Source organism: Musa acuminata, chromosome BXJ3-10 (assembly GCF_036884655.1).
Source record: "Musa acuminata AAA Group cultivar baxijiao chromosome BXJ3-10, Cavendish_Baxijiao_AAA, whole genome shotgun sequence".
Classification (NCBI taxonomy): Eukaryota; Viridiplantae; Streptophyta; class Magnoliopsida; order Zingiberales; family Musaceae; genus Musa; species Musa acuminata.
Window position 1 is genome coordinate 28087288 of NC_088358.1, and position 23116 is coordinate 28110403.

The 23116-nt window shown below is 39.5% G+C and overlaps 4 protein-coding genes across 4 annotated transcripts; 1 reads left to right on the forward strand and 3 right to left on the reverse strand.

The window, feature by feature from the left end:
• Positions 1 to 598: 598 nt before the first annotated feature.
• LOC103968515 (uncharacterized) lies at positions 599 to 9018 on the reverse strand. The gene is made up of 15 exons (XM_009381763.3): positions 8684 to 9018; positions 8278 to 8541; positions 8018 to 8142; positions 7388 to 7601; positions 6995 to 7117; positions 6660 to 6916; positions 4307 to 4414; positions 3192 to 3333; positions 2959 to 3121; positions 2297 to 2454; positions 1744 to 2067; positions 1549 to 1623; positions 1266 to 1335; positions 1027 to 1184; positions 599 to 921 (listed from the first exon to the last, which is right to left on the reverse strand). The coding sequence occupies exons 1-15, from the start codon at positions 8957 to 8959 to the stop codon at positions 772 to 774; spliced, it is 2607 nt and encodes an 868-aa protein (XP_009380038.2). The 5' UTR covers positions 8960 to 9018; the 3' UTR covers positions 599 to 771.
• Positions 9019 to 9993: 975 nt separating this feature from the next.
• LOC135651236 (protein NODULATION SIGNALING PATHWAY 1-like) lies at positions 9994 to 12061 on the reverse strand. The gene has a single exon (XM_065171180.1). It carries the CDS (start codon positions 11723 to 11725, stop codon positions 10130 to 10132), a length of 1596 nt encoding a protein of 531 aa, XP_065027252.1. The 5' UTR covers positions 11726 to 12061; the 3' UTR covers positions 9994 to 10129.
• A 4933-nt stretch (positions 12062 to 16994) lies between these two features.
• Positions 16995 to 17878, forward strand: LOC135651239 (uncharacterized). Its single transcript, XM_065171182.1, has one exon. It carries the CDS (start codon positions 17062 to 17064, stop codon positions 17680 to 17682), a length of 621 nt encoding a protein of 206 aa, XP_065027254.1. The 5' UTR covers positions 16995 to 17061; the 3' UTR covers positions 17683 to 17878.
• Positions 17879 to 17914: 36 nt separating this feature from the next.
• On the reverse strand, positions 17915 to 22811 carry LOC135651237 (GCN5-related N-acetyltransferase 6, chloroplastic-like). The gene is made up of 9 exons (XM_065171181.1): positions 22574 to 22811; positions 22072 to 22339; positions 21918 to 21970; positions 21761 to 21797; positions 20291 to 20356; positions 18702 to 18806; positions 18465 to 18618; positions 18236 to 18312; positions 17915 to 18160 (listed from the first exon to the last, which is right to left on the reverse strand). The coding sequence occupies exons 1-9, from the start codon at positions 22672 to 22674 to the stop codon at positions 18077 to 18079; spliced, it is 945 nt and encodes a 314-aa protein (XP_065027253.1). The 5' UTR covers positions 22675 to 22811; the 3' UTR covers positions 17915 to 18076.
• Between the last annotated feature and the right edge of the window lie 305 nt (positions 22812 to 23116).

The window sequence follows — 23116 nt, forward strand, 5'->3', positions numbered from 1 at the left end:
TAATAAAATTGTCATCATTGAATCGATTTAAATGCTAACTTCTATCAGGACAGCTATTGACGTTAGAGAAAATGGAATGAATTGTTTCACTTTCATAACTATAAAAATCGTTCATCATATTAATAGTATCTAAATATATGAGATAATTTATAATTAACCATAAAATATAATCTAATGCTACAGTTACAATAATTGACACATGTATATTCTCTAGCTTTAAGTATTTCTTCAATCCTAATTTTGGTTGTGTTAATTAAGTGTAGTGCAGATATTGATGTTGTTTCCATAACTTACCACTCCATGATTTCAACATCTATAGGAAATTAAGCTTGATGAAAGTTTTGGATCACAGCAATGGGAGAGAGACAATTTTATATGATCCGAAAAGAAAGAATACGATAATATCTTTCGCAAAATAAACCAAAAGGTGAAAAACAAATATTTATGATCAACTAAGCCTAAGTCTAAGAAAGCGGAATAAGGTTTGACCCTGTTCATGGGAATTACATAAATATCTCATTCTAAAAATAAAAAAAAATGAAACAATTAAAATTTTTTTGGAGATTGAAACAGTTGACAGTTTTTCTAAGATTGGATGCAGTTACTAATTCATGATCTGTCATGTACAACATGAAAACTTCATTCTCGATTCTAAGCTCTGCCAAATGCATGTTTTACTAAGTAGTTTCATGTAACATCATTCACCCATTCACTTGCTTCGATGACACTCAATTGAAAATGTTTCCTTTGCCGGTGAACAAAATGGCAAAGTTAGAGTGGTGTTACATGTGCGGTCTCGCCAAGAAAGAGGCACTCGAAGACAGTATTGAAGAAATCACGTCCTCGGAAGATGCCCCCATTTCCCACAATAGCTTCGGTATCGTACTTGCATGCTCTGCCACAGTCTGGGCAATATGTCACCTGCATTTTGATGAGTGATTCAATGTGTTTACAGTTCTAAATCTCGAGATTAGTGTCGTTGCTGAGTCAATCAGGTGTATATGTCAGCTAAATGAATAGGATTACCTCCAGAAGTTTTGGCTTGAATAAATGATCAAGCATGACATCCACCCCATACATGGCTCTCGATTGTGGATTATGCATCTCTGGATGAACCGCTGCAGCTGAGTCAAACACAGATCGGATCATATCTTGGATTCCTTGATGGATTGTTTGCCAATTCACTACAGAAGGGGACACTATATTAGCGCTTAATTTTAAAGTGCAATGTAGAGATTGCAATAGAAAAAAGAATAACAATCAACCTAGATGTTCCTCTTCAAACTCCCTAACAAATTCTGGTGTATTCATGTGATTCAGTCTTCCCCTGTAGTTCTGAAGATGCACAATGTAAAGTATCATCAATGGTCTCAAAGTCTACATTTGCAACAGATCCATCAATTATATGACAAAATCCACTACAAAAAGAAATGCTTCGAAAGAGTAAACTTCACGACATGAATTGATAAATTTCTCTAGTTGATTGGGGTTGTTTTTGGCTATCACAAGATTGTGACAGTGCCTTTGCAAATAGGAGAGTAAAATTACCATCACAGTGAAGTGAGTTTCATACTCAAAAAGGCTGCTTTTCTCCAGAGTGTATGGATTGTTTGCTAGCCTGACCTGAAAGAATCAATAAATTGTTATATCTGTGAAAGGCTGAATTTATCAGAAGCTGGAAGATATCAAGAACAACTATGGGATCATTGCTCTAATAAATAGCCAAGGGAATTCACAGCGTACCCAAAACACATCAAAAAGAAATATCTGTACAGGATCCATACTGCGAACCAATACGATGTAGCGAAGATCAAACTTCCTCCCTTTGAATAATGCAGGGTGCTCAATATACTTTTGGCATATCTTAGGACCAGTCTCCATAAGTCTGATGATTGCAGATAAATCTTCAGTAACTGTTGTGTCGATTGTTCTTGCCATGTTCCATGGTTTCAGAATCCATAAATTGTTAAGTGCATCTTGTTTCCGGACAAAATAGTCACCAATGAGTTGAGATAACTGTGTTTCTAAGTTATAAGTAGGCTGAAGCCATTCAGGTCTCCCCTGTGCCTGTGTACATGGACGGTGAGTGAGAACAAATTCACACAAAATTCTGTGAGCAAACTTGACAATCTTTTTGTTTGGGTTAACATATGCATTGGAATACAACTTCATTGCAACCAGTGCAATTTAGCATTGAATCAAGAAACAATGAGATGGTCATTAGATAGGCAGCCTCGAGGATATGGTATATAAAATACTGGAAGATGCATAAGCTCTGAAGGAAGAGTTTGCATACCTTAAGGATTGTCTCTGCCAAATGATGTTTCATGACAAGGCAAGCTTCGAAAGGGAATTGGTTTGTGTAATGAAGATCAGTTAGTTCAAGGGCTTTCTTCACTTCTGGATCCACTTGCATGCTTGTCCAGATAATATCAGCATCCTTTGGATTTGTTACTGAAGATAAAATACACTTTAAGCTAAAAATAAATATGTAAGATGAATCTATGAATGCCACAACAAGAACAGAGTCTTGCATGCTGGATGTTCTACACGCAATTGCATTGCCAGTATGACAACTTTGGAGGAACGAGTGCAAAGATCAACATTTTTACCTATGACCTTTCACCAAAGGAGTTTGGATGTGAAATCAGGTCTCATAAAGGGCAAAGGAAAAGATTGTGTTAGATAAAGGAGAGGACTTTGTCTGGATTGCTCCAAATCCTAGTGCAGCTAAGGGAAGCTCTTTATAAACCAGAAGCAATTACAATTCCAGATCCCATTTCAGGCTAGTTGATATAATAATACAAAAGATTATAATTTCCAAAGGACGCAAATAGCATGATTAGAGTTATTCAATCTATTAATTCATCGACAACATCTCCATAAGAAAAATCCAGAGAAAGTCCTGCAGACTACAGAGAAGCAGAAGTATAGAGAGATAATTGCACACATACTTACTAAGAACAAATTTAGGGTGCGTCAAAAACTCTTCTACGTGTGGTATATCAGTATAGACTTGGAGTGTATGCCTGTCATGTTGAAGAATACTTCTAGATATAGGGGCCTCTTTAGGAGCAGGAAGACTTCTTGATGCAAGCTGCTGCTGGTATTTTTTGAATTCCTATGGAGGAAATTGAAGTGATAAGCCGTGTCCGAATAGTTTTTGCATTAGCAAAGAAGAAATAAAATACCTGAATAAAATAATTTTCTGGTGTATCGAACCAAGCTGTAAGCCTTGCGGAGCGTTGTTTATCCTCTCCGACACCAAACAAGAAATCACGAGTGCATTCTTCCCCATGATGGACATCCTGAATTGGCCACAGCACTGAAAAACTGAAAATAACTTCCCTTGAGTGTTAACAGGTTTTCAAGTGTTGCCAACATCTATAACAGGAAGCAACAAGCCCAACTTAAAACCAAATGAGACGCATTTCATGTCAATCCTTTTTGCCTCTATTTTCTTGAGTGAGGAAGGACTTAAATTCCAGTACACTAGTCTGTATATTACCCAATTAGTACAAAATCTTGTCTCAAAAAATAATTATAGAAATACAAGGTGACAACAAAATATTGCTACATTTATGCATTTACTAAAATAAGAAAACAATCCAAACTGCCTCACGTCTCATCATCTTGCTGTTATATGAAAAACAACTCTTATAGCTGTCATTCAATCTTGCAAAGCAACATAGCACTCCTTTTCTATTACTGAATTGGTATATGAGGATATCTTGTCTTTCTTTTTTTATTTTCTTTTTTAAGTTGTCAATAAGGAAGTCATCTTATACAGAATAACCTTTTTAAGAAGTGAACCATCATAACTACTTGTCTGCATGAACCATGAAAATATCTTTGGCGAATGTTGCTCGCAAAGTTATCGAATAGAACAAGAACATCTTAGAAATGAGATAAAATGATCCATCAATATAGCACAATCCATCTCCATAATAATAAGATTAATAGCAAAGTAAAATACCATACGAGGACAGGGACATATGTGGAAAAGTTGAACATGTATATCCAAAAATACTTGTCACCCTCAACCTTAGAGCAGAAGAACATGCAAAGCAACTAAAGGAACACAAACAGAAGCATATTAAATATTCAAAAGTAAAAATATTAGAACACATCTTTATGATATAAGATTAAAAGCATGTTTAAAAACCCATATAGGAACAGAAACATATGTGGAATAGTTGCATATACATATCAGAATCCTTGCCACCCTCTATCTCGTAGCATAAGAACATGCAAAGCAACAAAAGGAACACAAACAGAAGAAAATTAAATATTCAAAATCAATTACCTTACAGCTGATGCCAGTTTCCCATCAGGCATAAAAAGAAAAGGAGCCACCCTGAAATTCGCATCATCACTGTGACGTAAAGCAGAACCCAACTCATCCATGACATACCTAAATATTTAAGGGAACTATTAACAGCTATCAAGGTAACAATTAATCCGTAATAAACACTTGCACATACATGCTACTACCAATGAAAGTACCAATATGCTGCCAAAGAAAAGGAGAAACAAAATAAGTTGCTTAAAATGGAAAACATGTTAAACCAATCCAATCTAAGTTTTGCACCAATTCAAAGGGATTCGGTTGGCATTTCTTCTTTGGGCACCTAATGTAGACATGGAAGATGCCTTAGTTTCCATCCTTTGAGGTTCATGACAACATTGAAGAGTGTCATCAGTGCAATGAACAGAAGGAAGCCCATCTCCCCTCTAATCCTTAAGATCCTGTCAACTGCCAACAAGGAGGATAGACCAAAGAAGAGTAAAATTGGAAGGAAGTTGAAGAAAATGTTTTCTCAGAGATGTCAATTCTTTCAGAACAATTCAATTCAAATCCAAAGTCCAGCAGCTGATCCTGATCATAATTTTGAATTTAGAACTGTGGAGGAAATAAGGCAGAATGAACAGGATAGACATCTACAGGAATGGATTAGTGAATATTTGGTTGAATGGAGCAGGGATCTTATAGAACAGGGACCAATAAGTAGGTGAGGAAAGAGTGTATGAGTTATCATGGATAGTTGGTTGCTATTGGCGTAAACACCATGCAGACTATGAGATGCCTACAAAAAAGGGAGCTAAGAAATATTCGAGGTTGTACCATGACTACTGTAATACATCTAAGCAAAATAGTTAGATTACTAAGATATGCAAAACGTATTTTTCTAACTGCAGATACAATTCATGTTTTAAAAAATAACCCAACCATAGAATCAGGATTAAACATCCTGGAGCTGAAACACGTCAAAAGATTGGTATAATTTTTTATGAGCTAGAAAGAGCACAACACATTCTGCAAGATAATCTACAAATTAAATAGTAGAATAGCAGGAACAGAAAATAACAAATGTGTAGTAAAAAATTGTATGAAATAAGGTTCGTAATTTCATACCGTACTACAGTATTGAGCTCAGCTCGATACGATACAGTACGGTATGAGTGTACTGAGCGATACGCTCTCACATACCGCTCGGTATGTATACATACATGTATACATGTATACATACATGTATACATGTATACATACATGTATACATGTATACATACATGTATACATGTATACATACATGTATACATATATACATATATATATATATATATATATATGTATATATAATAATAATAAAGTTTAAAAAATGAAAAAAGGGCGACATCCTCGAGGTGGTGCCACCTCGTTTTCTTCTCCTCGCGAGCTTCTCCCCACGTGGATGAGGAGAAGTCACAGACGATGCCGAGGCCTCATCACCTCAAACGTGGAGGTGACATCTCATCTGTAGCGTCCAACGAGGGAGAGCGACGACAGATCAAGATCGTCAAGGGAGAGCAGCACCGGATCTCTAGGTTTTCCCTTTTCTTCTCCCTCTTCTTCCTTCTCCCTCAACTAATACCGCTCGGTAGCGGACGGCGACAGTCGAAATCAACCGTTACCGACCGATTTCAAGTGATAACGAGGCGGAAACAGCCTCAATCGACAGTACCACCCGATAGCGGGCGATCCGCGTACCTGTATGTGGGCGGACCGGTACGTACTGCCTGGTACAAACGGTATCATTCGAAATTAAAATTCTTCGTATGCAATAGCTTTTAGAAGTCATACGATAAATATAGACGATATAGAATAAACTATGGAGTAAAATAAAATCATGAAATAGTACATTTGTGAATTTAAGATAAAAACATTATCTACATAAAATTAGTAACAAAGGATTTTAAGAGTAAATACATCATGAAAATATCATAATAGTAATCAAGGATTTAAAATGTCAATTACAAATTTAAAATAAGTTGAAAAGTCAGACTAAACAACTATAAAGTTTTCCAAAACCAAATATTATGATCCATTTCATTCAATCAAACTGATGTGATCAGATACAACAGCAACAACGACAGCAACAACAAAAAAGCTGCAAGTCCCATCCGTTTGGGGTCGACTATATGAATCTTTTGTTGTCATTGAGATCTATAAAAAACTTAATTAAGTTAAGAGTGATCTGATCTTGATTTTATTTTTTTGATTGACTGATATCATTTCCAATCATACTTTTTTAAAATCTAGGGACAGTTCTATACCAAATTGACAATAAGTATAAGATCAAACTGAAAACATCAGAGCAATACATAAAAATTATGCATACCAAACTGGTGTTTCATCAATCTTTTCTTCATCAGCAAGTCTATATGTCATCAAATATAACCACATTGCCCCAATAACCCTATCAGGAAGAGTTTCTGAAGGTGCCCATTCTGGTAAACGCGGTTGGAGTGCGGAATCAATAACATGTTTACCAGTTTCAGTTATAACTGATGCACTAACACCATTTAGAAAAGACAGGTTAGGAAGATATTCCAGAATTTGTAACGCACTGTTTCCAAGAGGACCAGGTATATCAACCTGCAAGGTAGCATATGAAAGTGTTCCAAAGTATGCAGCCTTCAACATAAACTTAGAAACTAGTTTTATGGAAATTACCTCCAAAGTTTGCAAAGTAAAACTCTTTAGAAGTTGTAAAAGATCATTAACAGAAATCTGGTCTAGTTGATTTCCTCGGATATTCAAATGGGAAAGAGATGGCAACATGATTGGTGAAAAGGCCTGGAAAAATAAGGACATTAAAAAGATATTACATCTCACAGGAGTAAACTTCAGTTCGTTCAAGAGTAAAATCTGACATAGAAAGGACAGTTGAAAAGAATTAAATAGTCTCAGAAACTGCCCATAGCATAAGAAAATCAATTCAAGAGTAACTAGCATATCCAGATGATCTCTTCTTTAGAAGCATCATCCTTCTAGTATTCATCTGACCAAATTGACAAAACTACAAAAAAGAAAGAGAAATTGCACCAATTTTATTCCTTGACCTACCTTCGGCAGGCACCGGACACATCTATTTGAAAGATCGAGTGTGGTAATACTCGCCAATGAACCACTACACTCTGACAAACAACCTGGATTATCTGCCCCCAAAATGCTGCCACAAAAGCCTAATGCCCATTCGCCAAAATTGCTAGTAAAACATGAGTTGTAGATTTCCAGTCCAGGAATACCATCAAGAATCGATTTAGAAATCCTGTCACCACTGAAAATGCATTATACACATCAGTCAATTACTAGAAGAAAAGGGGTGTTGATGCAAGAAATTGGCAACAAAAATCCTAGAGCTAGAACAGTTTCATCGGAAAAAATCAACTTCCAAAATATTTCCTATTAAATAGAGCTTTATCGCTATCAATGAATCATAGAACCATTGATTCTTTTATTTTGTAGAGTAGAAGGACATCACTATAATAGATGGAAAGCAAATGAGATAATGTGCTTACATATGCTACTCCTGCTCATATTACTGAAGAATCTCAGGAGGCAACAACACACTAAAGATGAAGAGCAAATAAGAGCTAAAGACACCCTCATCTGCCAAATGAGACAACATCAACTAGCTTGATGTTCTGAAGCTTGCAGGGCTGCAAGAAAAAGTTAAAGACACTCAAAACTTACCAATCTCGCAGAGCACGATTATCATTCAACCAGATTGCCTTTAACCTTCTGCATTTTGTGACTTCCTGAATAATTGTTTCTGCATCCTCGAGTTTGTTACCCCAGAGATTAAGAGAAACCAGGTTCTGTTGTAAGGTAAATAATTAATATGATAAGTACAATATAGTGCATGATATAGCGTCTCTTTAATCATTCTTAGGTTGTTTGCTCAGAAAATATAAGCACATTGACGACGGCAGTGTTCATGAGGTGCTACCAACCGGAAACTTAGTAGACAATTCTAGAGACTTCAGCATCTCATCGTCGATGCCCAACTCCTCCAGCTCCAACCAAGTTGCAGCATCCACTCCTCTCTCCTTCACTTTGTCCATCTCCTTTAGCAAGATTTCCAACACATTGTCCAGGCTTCCACTCTTCTCCTCCTCTTGGGTTTCTGACTCCGGATTTTCATCGTTGGATTTCAGATCAAGATCGACGCACATCAACGTTGCCATTCTCTCAGCTAATCCGGGAACCTCCCTCAGCTGTAAAAACCATCCAAGATTCAATTTTTTTATCCAATTAATCGATCAAAGAAGCAAAAAGACCATCAAAAGGATGCTCCAATGCCGAATTTACCCTAAACCTAACGTTAGATATGGTTCATTTTATTGCTCGAGCTCTCACCTGTTGGAGAGCGTCGGAAAGGCGAAATGACCATGCGTGATCGACAAGGAAAACGTTCGACTCCTTCCCGAGGAAGTCAGCCGAGAGGAGGAGGCGGCGCTGGCGGCCTCCCTCGCATGGCTCGATGGAGAAGAAGTCGCCGCCGTCGAAGGTTTCGCTAGAGAGCTTGCGGAAGAGCTGGCGGTAGAGCGGCAGTGGGACGCCGGAGGCAGCGAGTAGAATCCCGTGGACCTTGACGAAGTCGTCGAAGTCCCGGATTACAGCAGAAGCGGACATGGCGGCGGAAGCGGCGTCGGCAAACGGTGGATTTGTCGCGAACTTTGCGTGCGAGAAGCGGGGCAAAGGTTTTGGTATGTCGTTGCGAAGAGAACCATGAGATCGGACGGCTGTGAAGCTCCGACAAGCTTAATCCTTGATCGTTGATTCATGCTAGGCTATGGCTGTAATGTGGTCAGCCAAGCTTTGATACCGGGTAGAATTTGAGTTACGTGGTATCGGGTGGAATTGAGGTCAGATCCATCCAGATCCGAGTCCGACATGCTTATGGGTCGGATATTTTGGAACACTTCCTCGCATAAGTCTTCTCATCTTTATTTCTGGTAAGCTTTTTGTCTTGATGATGGAGTTCGACGCTCTAAAACAATGTAATGATATATTATAAATGTAATATAAATTCTCATTTTTGGATATGTTATGGGAGACTGATTTGATTGGCTATCGTTGTTTTATCGATACCTTAGTAATACTAGATCATTAGCTTGGTAATATATAATGACACTTTAGCTCCTAATAATAGATAAAACTGAGATATTTTGATTTTTAACGGATGAAATAATAAATAAATCCATGATTTCTCAATCCAACAATCGAATAAATTACACAACCATAATTATACATTCGATTCCTCTTGTCACAATTCAATTCTCTATAGTTCCTCACCAGGCTATAAAATATGTGGTCCAATAAAGATTTTGGACACGATATTACTCGGATTGATGATGGATTGCATTACGAATTTTTAGCAATCAATTGGCTAAAATTAAGTGCATGACCTAAGCTCCTAAAAGTCGTTATTCTAACATCAATCGTCGATATTAAAGTCATGTGGCGAGCCATTCATTAATCATGGCCTTAGAAATAAGCTGCACAATAGCGATGCCACGGTTAGGAGGGGTAGTCTCAGTAGGTTAAGCTGATTCGAATTCGATAGTTATTCGAACTAAAGATGGATCCCTAAATATAACATCGAGCCTAATTGAACATGGAGAACTACGGCACATGGTCTGGGCCACATTATGTACATCGAGCCACATTTGTATTTTTGGGACAGCTTCTATCGCTTCATCTGCCCTCCAGCGTCGAAACAACGCGCTCCATTTTCCGTGCTAAGAGATCACCAGTCGGACGGTCACGATCCGATCGATTGTTCATCACAGCGCTAATTTTTTAGTTTCTCCTGTGAGGCTTCCACAGGGAACAGAAGGACACCGGGTGCCCCTTCCACCGCAGCCCCACCGCCGCCTCCGCCGGCGCCGCCCTCATCTCCCAGTTCCCGTCGTACTTCCGCAGGAGAGCCCTCCCGGCATCTAGCGCCTCCTCCCCGAATGCCTCCTCTCGGAACCCCACCGCAGCCATCCTCTCCCGCCACAGATCTCGCCCTTCGGCCGCCGCCGCCTCAGCCGTCGTCTCCAGAAACCTCGCTGCCTCCCCCTCCAACACCCGCCTCTCAGCGCTCTCCCTCCCCTTGAACGCCGCGCTCGTCGAGTCAAGGAACCTCCACAGCAGCTCTGCGTTCCTCGCGAACCCAGCCGGGAACCCTACTTCGCCGCCGCCGCCGCCGTCGATCTCGCTCAGGACCACGAGGTCGGGTTCTAATTCCCGTATCGATCGGAGGAACGCTGTGCGATCGTCGGCGCTGCCATGGCCCGCCCGGAATTGGACGCAGACGACTAGGGTCTCGCCGACGGTGAGAGCCACGGACCCCGCGCCGAGATCTTCGGTGTGGTCGATCCGTAGGTTGAGATCGATCGACCTGGCGTAGCGGAGGAGGTGGGACTGGAAGTCGTACCCTGGCGGCGCCACGGAGAATGGTCCGGGAGGCGCCGCCCCGCCGGCGACAGCGAGGCGGACGAGTTTCGGCGCGCCGCCGGGGTTGCGAGCCAGCGCGTCGAGGAGCGTTGGCCACTGGACGCCGTGGGAAACCCCGATGTCGACCACGTGGAGAGACCTAGCGTGGCGGCTGGGGTCGAGTGTCATGGTTTGGAAGATGGACGCGTTGGCGAGAGCGCTGGGGAACGCGAACCAGGGGCTGACCTCGTGGAACTTGATAATCGCTGATCGGAAGAGCTTCGGTTCCGTCGTGGCGAAGGTGGCGGCGGAGGTGCCACCGCGGTCGGGGATGGCGATCCCTGCAGCGGAGGTATGGTTGGAGAGGGCGCGCAGGCCGTGGGCCGCGAGCCGGTGATTGGCATCGCCGGAGAATGATTGGAGCTCTCGGAGGACGCAAAACAAGTGTCGGACCCTCGAGATGTTTGCTGCTTCGATGGCGGCAGCGCATGGATTCAGCAATTGCTCAGCCCATCTCACTTCCTTGCTCACGCCATTGCTTGAGCTTCCCGCGTTCCCTTTTCCATGGCCCTTCCTCCCTGTCGCCGCTGGCTTCTTGTTTGCTTCACCTTCCTCCTCAAATCCTCCATCACCTTCGATGGCAATCCTCTGACGGTTTTGGTGTGTTGGGTTCTTGTTCGGAGTGGTTGGGTTCGTCGATAATTTCCTCTTCTTGGAGAATTCAGCTTGAGGAAGTAATGGAGAGTTATTAGACGTGGCGAGAGTGGAGACCAAAGGATTGTGTATCATGTTGGCCTGGTCCTCTTCTTGAGTCCACCATTCATAGTTGGTGATTTGATCGGCAGTGTTTCCAGCGTACGAATCATCGAGGAAGGAGGAGAGGAAGGACACAGAATCCTCCAACCAGTCCAGAACATGATGGTGGTGGTGGCGATTGGGTGAGAGGTTTGGGTCTGGTCCTCCCTCGAAGGTCATGGTGGATCAGAGGTATAATACACAGCGAGACCTGGGGGTCTTTAAGCATTGACTTCAAAGAGTAAGCAAGGAAAACTAGAGGAAGTTGAGAACCATAGTAGGGCGGGGAAGATGGGGAAGAAAGTGAGCTGCAGGAGACAAAACAGAGGAGGATGGATTGCCAGACAGTTCAAAGGTTTTGGATATTGACTTCACAAAGTTGGAGAAAGAAGTGGGGGCTTTAGAATGGGATGGAGAAGATAAGAGTGGTTAAGGATATGAGAGAGATGGGATAGACAATGGCATGGAAGTTCACAAAGTTGAAGGGGTTTTGAGCATTGACCAAGCAAGAGGTGGGAAAGGGAGATGGATGCTTGGAGTCTGCATTGTTAGTCCATCAGATTTGTATTGTGACTGAATCTTATAAAATGGAGATGAGATGGTAGGAAGGGCGGTGGATTCAAATATTTTAAGTTTGTGAATGTTGTTTGTCATTGGAGTGCAGGCTTTGTACTTTGCTGCATTTATATTAGAGAGTGTGAAAGAGATGGCTGTTGGTTGTTAGTCTGTATGGAAATTCATCACTTGTTCCCATCTGTATTATATGTGTGAATGATTGAGATCCAAATGACAACAGGAGAAAGAAAGCATAATATTTTTGTGCACAGAGGATGAGATTTAGGTCTGGATCAACAATTAAATATTGAAGGCCTTTTCCTATTGGATATAGGCTGGTGAATACAAAAAACGAAGTTCAACATGTGTCATTTACTGGTTGGTCAAGAGTGGAGATGCCCTGCACTAGCTGGACTCATGGTTAGATCCAGGAGTCCTTTGATTATGGTTTTGGCTGCCATTACAGCACCTTCTAGTATTCGTGAATCAAAATTTTATCATGGAAGCAGGAAAAATTGTAGTTCTTGACCATTATGTTCTTGGTTTCCTTAGTGAAAATCTGCTGTCTGTCTTTAGATGGTATGTGCCCTTATGGCTGTTGACTATAATAAAGAAGTCGATGAATGTATGCCCTGTCGGCTTGTCAGAATTACTTCCGGTGGAGCTCGTAATATAGGCTTTTACTACGGTTTGGGTGCTCTTATTATGCTGAAGAAATTCCTCCAAGTGAACCCCTAATGCTGTATCCTAAACAGACACTGCAAAGGTCCCTTTTCTATATTTGAATCGGCTAAACTTTTATATGTTGATTGTCTTTTACTTGGGCTTTTGGCATCTTGTGTCTGCAAAAGGTCTAAATGGCTTCTGGGGTTTTGGTATCATATAAGGAAGTAAAGCTTATATATTTTCAGAAATTTTAGCATTTTTAGATGAGCAATGCATTAACATTTGTGAATTGACCCAAGAAATGACACTGCTCATCTTAATCTGTGGATCATAAAGGGAGAAGATGCCATTCACCTGCAGATCTGAGTCATTTCTAAGACTCTAAAAAATAATTTAGCGCTACAACAAATATTCATATTACATTATCCTCCTTATTGAGTGTTTATTGGATCCCTATTCCAAAATTACTTACTGGTACTATTGTTATTATATAATTGTTGTTGCCATTAACAGCAGCAGAATTGTGATTGTTGTTATTATTGAGGACTTTCTGTTGTTCTATGAATCCGCTTATTTTTTAGTGTCTCCAATTATTCTTACAATTGCTTCATGCTAACATGTCTCATGAAGACCTAGCCGTTTCCCATAATGTTCCTTTACTATTTTGCATGGCTTTATACTCAGCTTCTCAATTAGTTTATTCTTGATAGTTTTATCTATAATGTTATGTTCCATTATATTCTATTGTTTGTAATCTTGTGCTTTCTTGTTCTATAAACTTAACCAAGGGTAACAAACAAGATGCTGGCTAAGGTAGAAAACGAGTAGCCCAACATGTTATATAGAGTAAACAGGAATTTCATGTCCGTGCTTGACATGAGTGATGATTCAAAGCATAAATTTGAGAAACAAGTTTATCAGTTTCTCTCTGCTTATTGGTTAGGTTGATCATATTTGTAGTGTTTAGTCAATATCTAGGTTGAATTACTGGGCAGACAAATTGAACTGCAATTTCTTGGATGACCACACTGTAAACTGACATAGAAAAAAGATGTCTGCTAATCATCTCAAATTGTTGTTTCATGAACAAGGCTGATTTCTAACCAAAGACACTTGGATTTGATATGAAAGAAAGTTCTTCCAATAATCTTTATGAAGCCAGTCTTAAATCTCAATGGTCAAATAGATGGTCTTGGATGAAGAGATGGCTCAAGTATGAAAGATCATAATGTGTGGCAGTCCAAATTGCTTTTAATGCATTGGTTTCATCAGAAAACAAGGATGGTTATAGCCAATAGCTTGCAGTCGAACATAAGGAACTCCTTTTCTTTTGTTTTTTAAACATACAGACAACTCAATAATACCATTTCTCAAGAAGCTTTAGAGGCATATCTCTTTGTGTGCGTGTGTGTGTGTGTTTTTTTATTTATTTTTAGTTTGGCATTGTAGCAAGCTAGAGCTAAAATAGTTATCATTGTTTTTCTCAGTGATGTTAGAGAAGGTTAGGAAATGCATGACAGACAAGGGAAGCTTTAACCTATTCCTAATTATCTAAACAAGAAAATAACTAATGGCTATTAGGTGAGCGGAGATCATCAAGATATGCCTCTAAGAAAACCTTATAAATATAGAAAAATACAATTTGCCACTCTCTCATCTTTCCTGTTTAGGATGCCAGTTGCCTTCTTGTTCATTTGACAGTATTATCTGCAAGAAAACAAATTACTTGATTAGGTACTAGAAACATTCAATCTTTATTTAAAATCATAAAAAAGACTGGATAATTAATTGGGTATAGAAGAAAATGTAGCAAGTACTAGAACCTTTTCGACCATTTTCTCAATCATTCTCTTTTGTTGTGGATAGGAAAGTTATGTATTTCTTTCTTAATTTCTATATAATTGTGAAACATTTCTAGACAAATATACTAATAATTTTATATATATTCACCAAATCTGATGGGCCTTTGCCTTGGTTTTCTTTTACCTATTACTATTATAATTTACTCCTTTGTCATCTGAAGTTGATTGCAAGTGACCTGCCCTTATCAATAGAGTATCTTTGTTAAAATAGTGCACTAGTCCAACTTCATACCTATTATATATTGAAACTTCCAGTGGCTTCTGCTTTCCACTTTCACTTGCATTGTCTAAACCCCTAATCATGTAGCAGTGAGCTCAGCATGCATGCTCAGGATGATATGACCCTTTCTTTGTGTAGTTTTCCTTTTGTAAAATAGGCTTCTATATTTTTATCATCTCGAATGAGCTGAGCATGTTAGCACCTGATTTACTGTAATCACGCAAGTAGTTATGGTATTAATTTGGTTATCACTTTCAAATCTTACTCCAGGGAATCTGCAAATAGTAGTCAAACCTTAATTTTTGAAATGTACTAAACAAATGTTAAAATATATACTTATGGTTGATGACCTATTTCTGGGACTTGAATGGTTGACAAGGGATGGAAGTATGATGCGGACTCTATAATTCTTTTATTATATTATTTCAAACTTTTAAAGATTGATCTAGTTGTACCTGCTATGATTAATAGTGTCACAATTGACTCTACCAGTTCAGGTCTACATTCTAAGATATGCAGTTTATCTGAGATTTTTGGCTGTTGATTTAGATGCTTGCCTGAAATGCATCTTAAAACTTTGTGTTCTATACTTCAAACTTCGCAGAGATTTAGATTTTTTATGATCTAAATTCTCCATCTGGGATCCATTTATGGGCCACATTGAGTTTGAGTAGCACTTTCCTTTCGCATACAAATGCATCAAAAGTTAAATTTAGATGTAGAGGCAATTTGCAATATGTACACGTTAAATATTCCAATCAGTCATTGCACTTTTGTAACTACGAACACATGTAGGGGGCATTTGGTTGCCTGCAACTGAAAATTTCTGTAAATAACACTTGCAGGTAGAAGCAAAATCTGCAAGGAGTAACTGCTGGCACAGCTGTTTGGATACATGCATATCAAGTTGCTACTCGTGGTTGCAAGTTGCAACTAAGGTAGAAGACATGCTATCCAAACTGGAAGATTGACTGGCCAGAACAGCTGGGGCTGTTCTGCTATGATAAATGGTAACTTTGAGTCTGCATGATTTCAAAGAATTGGCAGGAGATGATAATGTATGCCTTTAGTATTTTTGTGTTTGATTGTGTCACTGGATTGCGGAACTTACTCTCTTTGCCGTAGACTAGTATCTTGATTTGGCAGGGATAAACTATTGTGCCGACAGGGTATATGGCAGGTAGATATGCTTTTCATGGGGCCCTGAGGGAATAGAGAAAAAAGGTATATGCTACATTGTTCTGGTATTTGTAGGTGGCTAATAAATTCGTGCTTTGGTGAACAATTATTATGTAGATGTGTGTTTGTACCTATGTCTGAATACGTCTAGGTACAGATGGATGTTGTTTCAATTAGCTTGTGGGTCGCTCTTGATGGTTGATGCTAATCAAGTTTTCAGGATTGTGTTCTCTGCTTCACAAATTGCTGACAAATATTTATGGTGCTCTAGAAGTTGTGCATGATAATGGTGGGAGGGGGATCCACTACCATCGGGAAGGGGACTGTAAGATGAGAGGCTCTTTGTTCCTCGTCTCTTCCAAGAAGATGAGTTCCACCATGCAGCCCAGGTACAGATTCAAAGTTCTCTCCCAAAGATAACATGGTCATCCTGATGACCTATGATCCTCATGTGTCTGCTCTATGAGAGAGTAGGAGAATTGGTTTGAGGATACAAAACATTAGGCTTTGCCTTATAATATTTACCTAGCAAGATTTCAAATATAAGTTGGATTGGCATGTATCGATTGGTATTTGTTGGCCCAACAAAGTAGCAAAACCTGTATATGATTCGGAAGGAGCTCTGTGTTTGTACTCTTAGTAAGCTCCTCTTAGTTATCGTTATAGTTAAATTTTTATGTTATGTTGTTTAAGATTCGTATGTGTCTGTCTATCCTAAATGGTTATAGGATAATTATCATACGATTTTATTGTTGTTGTTGTTATTGTTTAATATTCTTTTGTGATGGATTCGAGTTAAGTTAAAACTGTGTTACAGCCGATCCAGTGACAGTTATTTGAACTATGATTCCCGCTCATCCTTGTTTAAACTTCCGCTGTTCTGACAAGGCAAAAAGGAGACAACAAAAGACAAATAAAACCTAGCCGTTAAGCTGACGCTCCAACGTTCGCAAACTAACTGATAAATTGCCACTTCCAAATCCCCTTAATGCATCGAGAAGAAGAAGAAGAAAGCAGCACAGGGGTGGAGAGAAATGGTCTGTGACATGAAGCTTAGGAGCTCCTCCTCGCTCCCGAACCTCCTCCTCTCCTCCCTGAACCTCCTCCTCCTCGTCCTCGCCTCCGCGTCCTTCGCTCCCGTCTTCCTGCTCAGGACTTCCCCAACCTCCTCCGGCTGGGCCCTCTTCACGGTCTCCTCCACCACCGTCCTCTCCTCCCTGCTGGGCTTCTTCTCCCAGCTGACCCGCCTCTGCTTCGTCACCCACGTCTCCTTCATCCTCGCTTCCTCTGTCGGTCAGTCGCTCAGCTTCCTCGCCCTTTTCCTCCGGCCCGAGCCCAGCCTGCGGCTGTTGGGCTCAGACAGGAGCAGGAAGGAGCAGAGGGTACTGATGAAGGTGGAGGAGGCTCTGCTGCTTGGGATGTTCCTGGTGCAGTCGCTGGCGCTAGTCTCGGCCTGCGCGGTGCAGCGGTGGTGGCTGCGGCAGTACGAGGAGGTGGAGGCCGAGAGGGAGGCGTCGGCAAGGAAGAGGAGCCGGAGGATGGCTCGCGTGCACGAGGAGGCCATCGCCAACGCGGAGGCCGTGGCGAGGGAGTTGGAGGAGAAGACGAGGAGGAGCAAGGAAGGGCGGTGGGCGAAGAACGACTTCGAGGGATGAGGAAGAGAGGCTTAACGTATTGTAGATTGTGTTTGATGCAATCGAGCCTTTGGTTTGGTTGATCACTATGGGGTGGCCACCAAATGCAAAGTTCCAGCATTGCGTTTCTACATAGTGTCCTATATATATATTGGTTTTCTCCTTCATGTTTGTGCTCTTATATGTTGCATTGTTACGATATAAACTGATTCATTCAGAGAGCTCAAGTTCCAAAATGCAGGATTCACTCAGATGAAAAAAGAAGGCTAAACTTGATTCCATGAAAACAAAGGATGCCACTATGTGTAGACAAAATACAACAAGTAGCAGTATTTTTCTGTCAAACTATACTTGATTCCATGAATACAAAAGATTCACAGCTTGTGTTGAAGCTGACTTTTAAGAACATAGGAAGTCAACTGCTGGAATCAGATTTAACCTTCAAGCACAGTAAGTGCTTGTCGTCTGCCAGTAAATGAGGAACAGCCTTTTTGACCATCTGCGGTGGCATAAAGTAATGTTAAGTCAGGAGATGATTCAAGCTATCTTTGCAGTTAGAATTAGGATAAGATACCTGAAATCCTATTCGATCATAGAGTTTCTGAGCCCCCGTGTTGTTCTTGTGCACATGTACAAATATCCTGTGGGTACCTAACACAGCAAAGCTCGGGTAAGCAAGCACACTATAAACATGAAGACTGGCCTGTCATGTATAAGCATCCTTCTTCAACCATGACCACAGTTTCACAAGGACTAAATACACCTTTTGGCATAAAAACACTGAATAGAAGGTTGTGTTTTACCATATGAAACGGCTGCATCAATAGCTAATAATAACATGTTTGTCGCAATGCCTTGTCGACGAGCATGCTTGGCAACACATAAGTTTGCGACATATGCATATCTTGGTTGATCTGCTCGGTAGAAATTGGAGGAAGCTGGTGGCTTCAAGCACTCCTGATTAAAATTTAATTCTTGAGTTTTGGGAGAGAAATGAAAAAAAAAAACTGATGAAAAAAGGGATTGAACATGTTGCATACTCCAGGAAATGTCTCTCCACAAAGAAGCTGTCGTACGCTCAAATCCAAGGTCCCAACTATGCTCTTCAACACAGTCCGCTTGACATTTTTCTCATCCTTCCTTATCTGAAAATTTTAAACACAAAAACAAAACAAATTTGAAGATGTGATCATTTGCAAAAGCCATTTCTAACAAAACACCCGTAGAAGTTGACAAAGTCATTTGTAAAAGGTAATATAGTCTCTCAAAAAAATTCCTGAATATTAGATGACAGGAACAGGATAAGTCCAAAAACTATATAACACATATCTCCTGTATATCGATTAAAAGTTTTTGCAGATTTAATAATTTCAAGTAATTCTCTGCCCAAGGAGAAGCTCATCAGTTTTCATGAGAATAGTCAATTTTTATTATGTGGATCAGGAATAGTTTTGTGCGGAGTAATGTCTAGCCCAGAATTTGCTAGAATTATTCCAGTGGCCCTCCTATGATGAACAAAGAAGGATCCTACATAAGACAACATGGATGCGGATCTCCTCGTATGGCAGTGATCCAACTAATGATTTTGATACCAGTAGGACAGCTACAATCATGGTAGCTGCGCTGAAGTTGGCGTGCATATCACCATTTCTTACATGAAGTTGGCTGAAGCCATTTGCAAAAGATAATAGTCTCCTAAAAATTTTCCTGAATACCAGATGACAGAAACAAATAATTCCAAAAAATGGCATAAATTCCAGAATTAAGGACCGCTTCCAACACATTAAGGTTCTTTCTTTCCTAAAGTCCTAACTATAAAAGGATCCTCATCTTAGTTATCAAAGTTAGAAATATCAGCAACAGAACTTCAAATTAGCCATATTATCTCAATCTTAACAAGAAATCTAGTGAGAAACAATCGAGAAACTGATTCCCCAATATGCCAAGAATATTGGGTCATCATGCAATCTTTATCTGCATATTGTAGTAAATTTACATCATGGATGTCCGGTGGTTTCTTTTGCTTATCATCTTCATGCATAGATAAAAATCTGTATTATGAACAATAGCATGCACCAATGAAATTAATGCACAGAGATCTCATACTTTAGTTCATGGCACCATCCTCCAACTTCATTGTTTGCTCTTCATTACAAAATTATCTTGTCAAAGAAGAAAATAAGCTTCTCTATAGGAATGATGATTAAATAGCTTCATAATCTATAGATCAGTACTTGTCAAGGTAGAACTGGAATTTTTATTCTCATTATAAGGTCTTCACATGTTGTTAATGTTGAAAATTTTCATCTCAGGAAAATTTTGAAGGAGAGATTAATTATTAGATCAACTAGATCGGCCGTCTCATCATTTAGCATTGTTGTATGATCAATAATACAGACAACTTCCTATAAAGAAGTTCGGTTTCCTTTCACATTATTGCTACTTAGCTAGTTCATTCTCTTTCACCAAGAATTCATACATTCAACTAATGAAACAAAGTACCTCAGAAACCAACATAAAATTTCTTGTGATACAAGTCATATAAGTCGATCATAGTCGTAAACTAAACCGTAACAAGACATAATGCCTGCAAATCAAACAGCAAGTACTACATAAATTTTGCATATACCGCAACAATGCAGACACACTTCTCTGCATGCTGCCTACCGCATCTCTTCTTTAAAGCATTAAATTCCTGCATCAGATTGCATATGAGGTTGCACATTCACTTTATTATACAGCAACATAAAGATTATAAAAAACAAAACATATCGCATGGTATATCGAAAGCCTCAAGTCATTCAAGGAAATATATCTATGTATGGAAAGTTTGGTTAACTTGTTGAAGGAACTTGATAACCTAGTACCTAAATTCATATATGTGCATATGCTCATAACTATCCATGTTAGTCAAGCTTTGGATATATCGTTATGTCAGGTACCTCATTACTAATTAACTTATAGGTTATGAACTTGTTACATAATTAGACTTTTTTTCTTCCAAAAGCAACTCCACTCCATCACAAAACGTTAAAATGGGCTTTATTGTTTTTCTAAAAATGTGTTTTGTTCATTCAATATCAAAGATAAATAATTTCATTAATGTTCTTCTAGTAACAAGTCCTATCTTGGACAACAGGTGGAAGTGTAAATATTGATATTTCCTTTTCCTATGTGTCCACTAGTCTTATTTTGCTCCCTTCTTAAGACAAAACACCTTAACTTCATAATTTCTCTGTGATACTCAAAACATCCTTTTTTTTTTGCTAATTTACCAGAAAAATGAGTTTATTAAGAATTAGTGAAAACGATTGCAAAAAAATCCCAAAACCATCAAGCTCAAAAATTCAAACATGCATCAGGGATTGAGCCAACCCAAATATGGTAATCCTGATTCACCAGTCCAAAACTGGCATGCTAATTTGCTTCGTAATTAGCTTTCCCAAACATGTTGGCCATCAACAACCATGATCCACAAAGAAAAGATAATCACTCGATATGGTACCTTTTTTTTTTGTCTAAATGACGGAAAAGAAAACACACAAGCCTTGTTCCCAAAAGCATGTTGTTGGTTTTATCTCAAGATTCATGTGCCTCTTCGTATATGACACATTGTACAAAAAGGTTTTATTGGTCTGTTTCTTGGAATCAAGACTTGACAAAATAATCAACAATCATTAGGAAAGGCAACAAGAAATTACCTAAAAGTCAACGAGACCACTTCGAGTGAATTTTAGTAACAATAAGGCTCATTTATTTGTTTCTATATGTAACATTTGTTGCTTTTAGTACCAAACTTTTCTAAGATTCAATTATGGCAAGATTTATACATGCTAAGAATGGATTTCTTTTAATACAAGGCAAGACATGTACATCAATTGAGATCACATTTCAGGAATTTTTAGCCACAGTGGATGCATCGAGCTTCTTTATTCAGAGCCGCATTGTACTACTTCTTTATAACCATCCTAAACTTAGATTCTCTGTTACAACTTTCCTTAATTTTTGTATGTTTAAAATAGGTCTATCTTTTCACTGCAAAGGTATCTGCAACAGTTTACAAAGATGTCACATACATCCATGGTAAAATATTTCATACCTGATCAGCAAATTGGCGTTTGTAAGTCTCAACGTAGCTACATTAACACATTGAAATATCCAAAATTAGTGATATCAATCGCATTCTCCCATTCTTTTCCTCAAAAAAGGAAAAGAAGAGAAAGAACGAAGTTAATATTGGATGTGGATTTGCTAACCGAACATCTGAGCGATCCTCCCATTGACTCTCTGCCCTTAGCCATGCCGCCGTCTATCGTGAAGAAGTACCAAAAGTAGTAATAATGATGATGGTGATGATTTCAAGAAAGCAAAAGAGTTCCAATCTATCCTACAACCAAAGCTTGAGATTACCCAAAGTTCTTCATCAAGAAGGGCCTCCCGTGCAACAAAACGCCCAAAGGCCCGTCTGTGCTCGCAAGAGAATTCTTCATCCGAAGGCTGCAGACGGTCGAACCGAAGGTTTGATCCATTGGAAGAGGCCTCGATTCGAGGAATTCTCGGCGCCAGGTTAGGCTGACTGGAAGATGTCTCAAGCTGAGGGAATCTTGGGGCCGGACGAAGCTCAACGGAAACGCCTTTATCCTCTTCGGCCTCCGAGGATGTCGCCGACCCATCTTTCCTACAAATTCAACTCGAAAATTAACCCCCCAGAAAGAAACATAAACTCTCTTTTTTAAAGAAACTGATAAGAAGATCCCACTTTTACGAGAAAATCGATTTTAACTCCAAAAAGAAATGTGAAAAAAGGCGAACCCAATTCTGTTTCTTAGTTCCAAGAAGAGCGCAGACAGAGCAGGAAAGGTCGTGGTTTTAGGTCTATATTCTTGAGAGATGGAAGAAGGAATCTACTCACGTGGCGGCGGAGGCGAGTCTTTTCAGGGGTTTGCGTCGATCTTGGACGCGCAAGAACTGAATCCGCCGGAGACCCGACGACGGAGTGGCCACCGCCGCCATCGCCTCGCAAAGGGAAAGAACGCTCTGAGTAGCAATCTTAGTCCAGCGAGAGAGAGAGAAAGGGAGTCGTGAGCTACGGACGCAAAGAGAGAGGCAGGACGGTGGAAGAGAGGTTGAGAGACAGTTGTGTTGATGGTTGAGTTGGGTAAGGAGAAAAAGGCAGCTGCTCTCTTTCTCGCCCTTTTCCTCCTCCTGTTGAATGAATGAGCCTCCACAATTATCCATTTGTTTTTTTTTTCTCTAACTTTAATTACTATTAAACTTATTTTTCCCAAATTTATTTTTTTAATTAAATATTAATATATTTTTTTATATTTTATATATAATATTTTTTATAAAAAATAAATAAAATAAAAATAAGATAATAAAAAAGTATATGAGTCTGAGTCTGAGTTCAGAAAGCAATGTAGTCATAAACAAGTAATGTTCTTTTTCATGTTAG